The sequence below is a fragment of the Molothrus ater genome, chromosome 30 (assembly GCF_012460135.2).
Source record: "Molothrus ater isolate BHLD 08-10-18 breed brown headed cowbird chromosome 30, BPBGC_Mater_1.1, whole genome shotgun sequence".
Classification (NCBI taxonomy): domain Eukaryota; kingdom Metazoa; phylum Chordata; class Aves; order Passeriformes; family Icteridae; genus Molothrus; species Molothrus ater.
In genome coordinates, this window is record NC_050507.2 from 1,557,153 (window position 1) to 1,567,642 (window position 10,490).

Genomic DNA, 10,490 nt, shown 5'->3' on the forward strand with positions numbered 1-10,490 from the left:
TGCTCGGGGCTCTGGGAAAACATCGAGGATCCAGGGCTGGGCCCCTCCACGCCCTGGGAAACCAGAAAAGTCTCAATGTGCTGCTCCCAGGATCTGGGAAACCCTAAAGGATCCAGGTTGCTGTCCCCAAACTCTGGGAAACCTTAAAGGATCCAATTTGCTGTCCCCAAACTCTGGGAAACCCTAAAGGATTCAATTCGCTGCCCCCAAACTCTGGGAAACCCTAAAGGATCCAATTCGCTGCCCCCCAGGCTTTTGGAAAACCATAAAGGATCCAGTTTGCTGCCCCCACTCCACCCCAGGCTCTGGAAAACCATAAAAGTTTCAATTTGCTGCTTCCAGGATCTGGGAAACCCTAAAGGATTCAATTTTCTGCCCCCATCCCACCCCAGGCTCTGGAAAACCATAAACAATTCAGTTTGCTGCCCCCAAGTTCTGAGATTCCATAAAGGATCCAGTGCTGACCCCCCTCAGGCTCTGGAAAACCCCAAAGGATCCAATTTGCTGCCCCCAAACTCTGGGAAACCCTAAAGGATCCAATTTGCTGTCCCCAAACTCTGGGAAACCCTAAAGGATTCAATTTGCTGCCCCCAAACTCTGGGAAACCCTAAAGGATCCAATTTGCTGTCCCCAAACTCTGGGAAACCCTAAAGGATCCAATTTGCTGTCCCCAAACTCTGGGAAACCCTAAAGGATCCAATTTGCTGCCCCCAAACTCTGGGAAACCCTAAAGGATCCAATTTGCTGTCCCCAAACTCTGGGAAACCCTAAAGGATTCAATTTGCTGCTCCCAAGTTTTGGGAAACCCTAAAGGATCCAATTTGCTGTCCCTGGGCTCTGAAAAACCCTAAAGGATTCAATTTGCTGCTCCCAAGTTTTGGGAAACCCTAAAGGATCCAGTTTGCTGCCCCCACTCCACCCCAGGCTCTGGGAAACCATAAAAGTTTCCATTTGCTGCTCCCAGGATCTGGGAAACCCTAAAGAATCCAATTTGTTGCCCCCAAACTCTGGGAAACCCTAAAGGACCCGGTTTGCTGCCCCCTTCCAGGTTTTGGGAGACCATAAAGGATCCAGTGCTGTCCCCAGGTTTTAGGAAACCATAAAGGATCCAGTTTGCTACTCCTGGGCTCTGGGAAACCCTAAAGGATCCAGTTTGGTGCCCCCCAAACTCTGGGAAACCCTAAAGGATTGAATTTGCTGTCCCTCCCTCCCAGGTTTTGGGAAACCATAAAGGATCCAATTTGCTGCCCCCAAACTCTGGGAAATCCTAAAGGGTCCAGTGCTGTCCCCCCCAAACTCTGGGAAAGCCCAAAGGACCCACTTGGCTGCCCCCACCCCACAATTCCTCCCCGTGCTGGGTTCAATGCAGGAGCTGAGGGTGAGGGGGCGCCCCCAGGGCTGGGCTTTATTGGGGGGTGGGTTTGGGGGGGACTGGGGGTTCTTGGGGGGTTTTGGGGGGGTTTGGGAGTTCTTTGGGGGTTTTTTGGGGGGGTTTTGGGGGTGTTTTTTGGGGGGTTTTGGGGGTTTTGGGGGATGTTTTGGGGGTTTTGGGGGTTTTTGGGGGGGTTTGGGGGGGGTTTGGGGGTTTTTTGGGGGTTTTTTGGGGGATTTTGGGGGGCTCCTCCCGCAGCCCAGCCCGTCCCAGGGCTGGCTCAGAAGCTCGGCCGCTCCTTCTTGAGGTTCTTGTAGTCAGTGGAAACTGCCAGAAACTGCAGGAGGGAGGGAGGGAGGGGGGTCAGGGGGGGTCACTGCAGCCCCCCCAGTGTCACTGCAGCCCCCCAATGTCACTGCAGCCCCCCCAATGTCCCTGCACCCCCCCAATGTCCCTGCAGCCCCCCCAATGTCACTGCAGCCCCCCAATGTCACTGCAGCCCCCCCAATGTCCCTGCAGCCCCCCCAGTGTCACTGCAGCCCCTCAGTGTCACTGCAGCGCCCCCAATGTCCCTGCACCCCCCCAATGTCCCTCAATGTCACTGCAGCCCCCCAATGTCCCTGCACCCCCCCAATGTCCCTCAATGTCCCTGCAGCCCCCCCAATGTCACTGCAGCCCCCCCAATGTCCCTGCACCCCCTCAGTGTCACTGCAGCCCCCTCAGTGTCACTGCAGCCTTGGTGTCACCCAGTGCCCCCTCCCCAAATTCGAGCACAAACATGAGGAAAACTCAGGGTTTTACCCTAAAAGTGCCCTAAAAGTGACTCCCTCCTGCCCCACACATTGCCTCTGGGAAACCCTAAAGTGTCCCCCCAGTGTCACTGCAGCCTTGGTGGCCTTGGTGGCCTTGGTGCCCCCTCCCCAAATTCGAGCACAAGGATTTGGCAGGGGGGGCTCTGCTCCAGGGCTGATCCCACTTTCAGTGGGATTTCCTGAGGAAAACTCAGTGTTTTACCCTAAAAATGCCCTAAAAGTGCCTCTCCCCACCCCACATTGCCTCTGGGAAACCCTAAAAGATCCCATTTGTTACCCCCCCCCCCATAACCAGTGTCACTGCAGCCTTGGTGGCCTTGGTGCCCCCTCCCCAAATTTCAAGCACAAACATTTGGAGCTCTCTGCTCCAGGCCTGATCCCCTTTTTTTCCCCTTCCTGAGTGTTTTTACCCTAAAAGTGCCCTAAAATTGCCTCCCCCCCCCCCCCCCCCCCGCCCAACTTCCAGCCCTCCCAGTTCCCCCAGTGCTCACTTTGTACTGGTCTGTGGGGCTCAGCTTGTTCCAGGGTTCCGGATTGTTCTTCCTGTCCCAGCTGGGAGGGGGTGACAGGGGGGGGACATCAGCACCTCAAGGATTGGGGGAGAGACCCCCCCCCACTATCCCCCCCACCCCATGGGACCCCCCCAAAGCGCCCCCAGCTCCATTGGAGCCCCCCCAAAGCACCCCCAACCCCATTGGAGCCCCCCCAAAGCACCCCCAGCCCCATTGGAGCCCCCCCCAAAGCGCCCCCAGCCCCATTGGAGCCCCCCCAAAGCACCCCCAGCCCCATTGGAGCCCCCCCCAAAGCACCCCCAGCCCCATTGGAGCCCCCCCAAAGCGCCCCCAGCTCCATTGCAGCCCCCCCAAAGCGCCCCCAGCCCCATTGGAGCCCCCCCCAAAGCACCCCCAGCCCCATTGGAGCCCCCCCCAAAGCACCCCCAGCCCCATTGGAGCCCCCCCAAAGCGCCCCCAGCCCCATCGGAGCCCCCCCAAAGCGCCCCCAGCACCGTCCCTGTTCTATTGGAGCCGAACTGGTCACGTCCTGTGCTGTCCCTGAGGGGCTGGGGGGGCCAGCAGGGCCGTGGGAGGGGTCCCTGGGGAGAGCAGCTTGTGCTGCCCCCCCCTTTTTTTTCCATCCCCCCCCCCCTTTTTCCGCCCTCCCAGTTCCGCTGGTGCTGCCAAGAGCAGAATTTTCCATCTGGGAAGTTTTTCTTTGTGTGTGGATTTCCCACCCTGGAGCTGGGTCTGGCCATGGGCTGAGCCCCCCCCCACCCCAGGTGTGCCCCAGGTGTGCCCAGGGCACCTCAAGGTGTACCTGGAGTTTGGGCTGTGCGGTGCCAGCCACACTGGGGCACCTCTGGCTCCCACATTTCCGCACTCTGGGGTGTGGGGTGAGCCCCAGGTGTACCCAGGTGAACCCCAGGTGTGCCCAAGTGTGCCCAGGTGTTCCCCAAATGTGCCCCAGGTGTGCCCAGGGGTGCCCCAGGTGTGCCCAGGTGTTCCCCAAATGTGCCCCAGGGGTGCCCCAGGTGTGCCCAGGTGTTCCCCAAATGTGCCCCAGGTGTGCCCAGGGGTGCCCCAGGTGTGCCAAGCTGTACCAAGCCATACCTGACATCAGGGCTGTGCAGTGCCAGCCACACTGGGCACCTCTAGCCCCACATTTCCCCACTCTGGGAGTGTGGGGTGAGCCCCAGGTGTGCCCAGGTGTGCCCCAAATGTGCCCCAGGTGCGCCCAGGGGTGCCCCAGCTGTGCCCCAGGTGTGCCCAGCCATACCTGGCATCAGGGCTGTGCAGTGCCAACCATTCCAGGTGCCTCCTGGGCACCTCTGGCCCCACATTTCCCCACTCTGGGAGTGCAGGGTGAACCCCAGGTGTGCCCCAGGTGTGCCCAGGGCACCTCAAAGCATACCTGGAGTTTGGGCTGTGCAGTGCCAGCCACACTGGGCACCTCTGGCTCCCACTCTGGGGGTGTGGGGTGACCCCCAGGTGTGCCCAGGGGTGCCCCAGGTGTTCCCCAAATGTGCCCCAGGTGTGCCCAGCCATACCTGGCATCAGGGCTGTGCAGTGCCAACCATTCCAGGTGCCTCCTGGGCACCTCTGGCCCCACATTTCCCCACTCTGGGAATGCGGGGTGAACCCCAGGTGTTCCCCAGGTGTTCCCCAGGTGTTCCCCAGGTGTGCCCAGCTGTGCCCAGCCATACCTGACATCAGGGCTGTACAGTGCCAGCCTCACCAGGTACAGCACGGCGCTGCCCAGTCCCACGCTGATGAAGCCAATGAGAGGAACGAGCTGCAAAAAAACAAAACAAAAAAAAAAAAAACAGAGAGAAAGGGAAAAAAAATAAACCAAAAAAAAAAAAAAAACCCAGAAAGAAAATTGAAAAATGCCCCAATAAAATGAATATTTATCAGGCAGAGCGAAAGGCAGAGCTGACACCCGGGAGATTTACAGGGGAGAGGTGGCCCAGCAATGCTGAGCTACAGCTGGAGCTGTCAGCCCGGGTGACTGAATGAAAGCAGAGAGGAGGAAAAATCGCCTCGTGCTGGAGAGGAATTGGGTGGGGAATGAGAAATTGGATCCTCTCAGCCCCGGGCTGCCCGGGGCTGGCGCTGCTGAGGACATCGGGGAGGCATTCCCGGTGTTCCCAGTCAATCCCAGTGCTCCCAGTCAGGGCCGAGCCGCGGTTTGGGGCTCCTCCCTGAAGGATTTGGGGCTGGGGACCCCATTCCCAGTGCTCCCAGTGCTCCCAGTCAGAGCCAACCTCGGTTTGTGGCTCCTCCTTAAAGCTTTTGGGGCTCAACACCCCATTCCCAGTGACTCCAGTCAGGAGTGGCACCTCCATGTAGGATTTGGGGCTGGGCACCCCATTTCCAGCAATCCCAGTGCCCCTGGTCAGAGCAAACCCCTATTTATGCTTCTTCCCTGAAGGATTTGGGGCTCAACACCCCATTCCCAGCATTCCCAGTGCTCCCAGTCAGGGCTGAGCCTCAGTTTGTGGCTCCTCCGTGAAGGATTTGGGGCTGAACCCCCCATTTTCAGCATTCCCAGTGCTCCCAGTGCTCCCGGTCAGAGCAAACCTTGGTTTATGGTTCTTCCCTGAATTATTTCGTCCTGGGCACCCCATTCCCAGCACTCCCAGTGCTCCCAGTGTTCCCAGTGTTCCCAGTGACTCTGCTCAGGGTTGAATGTCACTTTATGGCTCCTTTCTAAAAGATTTGGGGCTGAACCCCCCATTTCCAGTGCTCCCAGTGCTCCCAGTCAGAGCAAACCTCGGTTTATGCTTCTTCCCTGAAGGATTTGGGGCTGAACCCCCCATTTCCAGCATTCCCAGTGCTCCCAGTCAAAGCAAACCTTGGTTTGTGGCTCCTCTGTGAAGGATTTGGGGCTGAACCCCCCATTCCCAGTGTTCCCAGTGCTCCCAGTGCTCCCAGTCAGGGCTGAGCCTCGGTTTGTGGCCCCTCCCTGGAGGATTTGGGGCTGGGGGGGATCTGGGGGGATCTCGGGGGCTCTGGGAGGACCTGAGGGGATCTCGGGGCTCCTTCCCCCAGCCCAGCTGGGACACCCCAACCTTTACCCACCCCCCAAAAGGTGAGGGGACCCTCCCCGTGTCCCCCCCCCACCCCGTGTGGGGACATTTTTTTAAGGGGGGTGGGAATGAAGCCCCCTCCCCATTCACCCCAGCAGAGCCGGCCCTGCCACCCCTCAAAACATCAAATTCAGGGATTTGGGTAAAAAATGCCCCAAAGCCGAGGCTGGGCATTGCCAGGGGGTGCCAGCACGGGGGGCACGGGGGGGTTGGCACCCCCAGGGCGCTTCCCACGTCCTCGGGTGAGGCCCCCGCGTCATCCTCGCTGCAAAACGGGGAAATTCGGGGCGTTTCTGTTCCTGCCTTTCCCCTGAGGGATTTGGGGGGGCACAAAGGAGACCCCAAATCTGAGGTGTAAAAAGCACAGAGGGTCCGGGGTGTTTGTAACTGCTGTGGTGCCGTCCGTCCGTCCGTCCGTCCGCACCACACCTCCCCCTCCGCTCGGGCTCCACCGCTGGCACCTGCGCCTTGGCAGCCTCTAATTGTCCTGCCGCTAATTACTGCCAGGCGTTAATTACCCAGACGGCGGCGGCAGCAGATGGCGAGAGAGCCCCGAACGGGCTCCGGGAGCCGCGGCAGCTCCCGGGGCCAGGGGTGGTGCCAGGGGTGGTGCCAGGAAGGTGCCAGGGGTGGACCCAGGGATGGTGCCAGGAAGGTGCCAAAGGTGGTCCAGGGATGGTGCCAAGGGTGGTGCCATTGTGCCAGGATTGTACCAGGGATGGTGCCAGGGACGGTGCCAGGGACGATGCCAGGGACGGTGCCAGCATCCAGCATTCCAGCCTGGTTTGGGCACTGCTGGGTGGGAAGTGGGCCGTACTGGGAGCACTGGGAATGCTGGAAATGGGGTCCCCAGGACCGAAACTTATAGGGAGGAGCCACAAACCGAGGCTCAGCCCTGACTGGGAGCACTGGGAATGGAAATGAGGGGTTCAGCACTGAATCCTTTAGAGAAGAACCACAAATAGGAGTTCACTCTGACCAGGGGCACTGGGAATGCTGGAAATGGAGTGTTCAGCCCCAAATCCTTCATGGAAAAACCCTAAACCGAGGTTTGCTGTGACCGGGAGCACTGGGAGCACTGGGAATGCTGGGAATGGGGGGTTCAGCCCCAAATCCTTCATGGAAAAACCCTAAACCGCGGTTTGCTGTGACCAGGAGCACTGGGAATGCTGGAAATGGGGGGTTCAGCCCCAAATCCTTTAGAGAGGAGCCATAAATTGGGGTTTGCTCTGACTGGGAGCACTGGGAGCACTGGGAATGGAGTGCTCAGCCCCAAGTCCTTCATGGAAAAACCCTAAACCGAGAGAACAGAAGCTCCCAGCGTGTCCCAGTCCATCCCAGTAAAAGAGAACAGAAGCTCCCAGCGTGTCCCAGTCCATCCCAGTAAAAGGGAACAGAAACTCCCACTGTGTCCCAGTCCATCCCAGTAAAAGGGAACAGAAGCTCCCAGCGTGTCCCAGTCCATCCCAGTAAAAGGGAACAGAAACTCCCACTGTGTCCCAGTCCATCCCAGTAAAAGGGAACAGAAGCTCCCAGCGTGTCCCAGAGGGCTGGGGGTCCCTGGGAGGAGGAGGATGAGGAGGAGGAAGAGGAGGCTGAGGAAGGTCACAGAGCAGCAGGAATGGGGCTGGGGGGTCCCTGGGAGGATGAGGAGGATGAGAGGGTCCCTGGGAGGAGGATGAGGAGGATGAGGAGGATGAGGAGGATGAGGAGGATGAGGAGGATGAGGAGGATGAGGAGGATGAGGGGTCCCTGGGAGGAGGATGAGGAGGGGTCCCTGGAGGAAGGATGAGGATGATGATGATGAGGGGGTCCCTGGGAGGAGGAAAAGGAGGATGAGGGGGTCCCTGGGAGGAGGATGAGGAGGATGAGGAGGGGTCCCTGGAGGAAGGATGAGGATGATGATGATGAGGGGGTCCCTGGGAGGAGGATGAGGAGGATGAGGAGGATGAGGATGATGATGATGATGAGGGGGCCCTGGAGGAAGGCTGACTCACTCCGGGGTGCCGTTTGACGTGGCGGGAGAAGATCCCTCCGCGCAGGGGACCCTTCATGGCCACGCTGGGGTCGCTCCGGCCGCTGCCGAGCTCCGAGCGAGGCTGGACCGGGGCTGGGCAGGAGGGGAGGGAGGGCAGGGAGGGGAGGGGACAGGGCCAGAAGGGAGGAAGAGGAAGGCCGGACACCAAATCCCGCTCCCGGCCGTCATCCGGCCTCAATCCCGGTGTCTGGAGGGGCTGGGCAGGGACCCCCGATGTGCCCACCCCAAAATCCAGGAGTTATGGGGAGGGTCTGGGGGTCTGGGTAGATCCTGAGTACAAAATTCAGGGGTCTGGGGGCATCCCGAGGGTCTGGGTGGGACCCTCACCCCAAATGAGGAAGGTCTGGGGGTCTGGGTAGATCCTGAGTACGAAATTCAGGGATCCAGGGGGACACCCAGGGGTCTGGGAGGGGAACCCTGAGGGCCTGGGTGGGACCCTCACCCCAAAATTCAGGAGTTTAAGGGAGGGTCTGGGGGTCTGGGTAGACCTGCACTAAAAAATTCAGGGGTCTGGGGGTACCCTAAGGGTCTGGGGGGACCCTGGCCCCACAATCCAGGAGTTATTGGGGGGTTCTGGGTAGAATTTCACTATAAAATTCAGGGGTCTGGGGGGACCCTAAGAATCTGGGGGGACCCAGGGGTCTGGGGGGACCCTGGCCCCACAATCCAGGAGTTATGGGGAGGGTCTGGGTAGAATTTCACTATAAAATTCAGGGGTCTGGGGGTACCCTGGCCCCACAATCCAGGGGTTATTGGGGGGTTCTGGGTAGAATTTCACTATAAAATTCAGGGGTCTGGGGGGACCCTAAGAATCTGGGGGTACCCAGGGGTCTGGGGGGACCCTGGCCCCACAATCCAGGAGTTATGGGGGGTTCTGGGCAGAATTTCACTATAAAATTCAGGGGTCTGGGGGTACCCTAAGGGTCTGGGGGGACCCTGGCCCCAAAATCCAGGGGTTATTGGGGGGTTCTGGGCAGATCTTGACTACAAAATTCAGGGATCCAGGGGGGCTGTGGGAGCCGGGGGGGGCTCGGGGATGCGGGGGGGTTTCGCTTCGGCAGCCGCAGCAGGGCTGGGTTATTTTCCAAGCGCTCGGCAAATATTATTCAAGATGAAGGAGAATCACGGCTGCCGCTGCCGGCAGCGAGCCGGGGCCGTCGCTGGGAATTTATCACCGGGAATTGGGGGCCCCCCCGCGCTCCCCCCGCGGCGCGCAGCGGTGATGAAGTGCTTCATTAATGGGAGATGCTGCGGCTCGGCACGGACGTGCCCGCACCTGAGCGCTCGCTGCTGCCTGCCAGGGGTTGGGGCTCCCCCCGCGGCTCCACAGAGAGCCCTGGATCGCTCCTGAGTCGCGAATTCAGAGAGAAAAAGCCACGGAGCCCCCGCGGATCCACAGAGCCCCACCCGGATCCACAGAGCCCCCCCAGATCCATAAATCCAATGGGGAAAATCCACAGAGCCCCCACTGGATCCACAGATCCAATGGGGAAAATCCACAGAGCCCCTCTGGATCCACAGAGCCCCCCATGATCCGTAAATCCAATGGGAAAAGAGCCCCCCCAGATCCACAAATCCAATGGGGAAAATTCACAGAGCCCCACCTGGATTCATCCAGGTCCATAAATCCAATGGGAAAAATCCACAGAGCTCCCCATGATCCATAAATCCAATGGGGAAAATCCACAGAGGCCCCTTGGATCCATAAATCCAATGGGAAAAGAGCCCCCCCAGATCCACAAATCCAAATGGGAAAAATTCACAGAGTCCCCCCTGGATTCATCCAGGTCCACAAATCCAATGGGAAAAATCCACAGAGCCCCCCCAGATCCACAGATCCAATGGGAAAAATTCACAGAGCTCCCCATGATCCATAAATGCAATGGGAAAAATTCATAGAGTCCCCCTGGATCCATAAATCCAATGGGAAAAATTCACAGAGCCCCCCTGGATCCATAAATCCAATGGGAAAAATCCCCAGAGGCCCCTTGGATCCATAAATCCAATGGGAAAAATCCACAGAGGCCCCCATTGGATCCATAAATGCAATGGGAAGAGTCCACAGAGCCCCCCTGGATTCATCCAGGTCCACAAATCCAATGGGAAAAATTCACAGAGCCTCCTCAGATCCATAAATCCAGTGGGGAAAATCCACAGAGCCCCCCCTGGATCCATAAACCAGATGGGAAAAATTCACAGAGGCCCCCTGGATCCACAGAGCCCCCCATGATCCATAAATCCAATGGAGAAAATTCACAGAGCCCTCCCCGGACCCGTAAATCCAATGGGGAAAATTCACAGAGGCCCCTTGGATCCATAAATCCAATGGGAAAAGAGCCCCCCCAGATTCATAAATCCAATGGGGAAAATTCACAGAGGCCCCCTGGATCCATAAATCCAATGGGAAAAGAGCCCCCTCAGATCCATAAATCCAATGGGAAAAATCCACAGAGGCCCCCCTGGATCCATAAATCCAATGGGAAAAATCCACAGAGCCCCCCTGGATCCACAGAGCCCCCCATGATCCATAAATCCAATGGAGAAAATTCACAGAGCCCCCCCCTGGACCCGTAAATCCAATGGGGAAAATTCACAGAGGCCCCTTGGATCCATAAATCCAATGGGAAAAGAGCCCCCCCAGATCCATAAATCCAATGGGGAAAATTCACAGAGCCCCCCTTG

General features: G+C 58.5%; 1 protein-coding gene across 1 annotated transcript; it reads right to left on the reverse strand.

Annotated features, from left to right (window-relative positions):
* Positions 1-1,544: 1,544 nt before the first annotated feature.
* Positions 1,545-7,863, reverse strand: NDUFA4L2 (NDUFA4 mitochondrial complex associated like 2). Its single transcript, XM_036399715.2, has 4 exons — positions 7,768-7,863; positions 4,385-4,473; positions 2,676-2,736; positions 1,545-1,709 (listed from the first exon to the last, which is right to left on the reverse strand). Exons 1-4 carry the CDS (start codon positions 7,822-7,824, stop codon positions 1,653-1,655), a joined length of 264 nt encoding a protein of 87 aa, XP_036255608.1. The 5' UTR covers positions 7,825-7,863; the 3' UTR covers positions 1,545-1,652.
* Between the last annotated feature and the right edge of the window lie 2,627 nt (positions 7,864-10,490).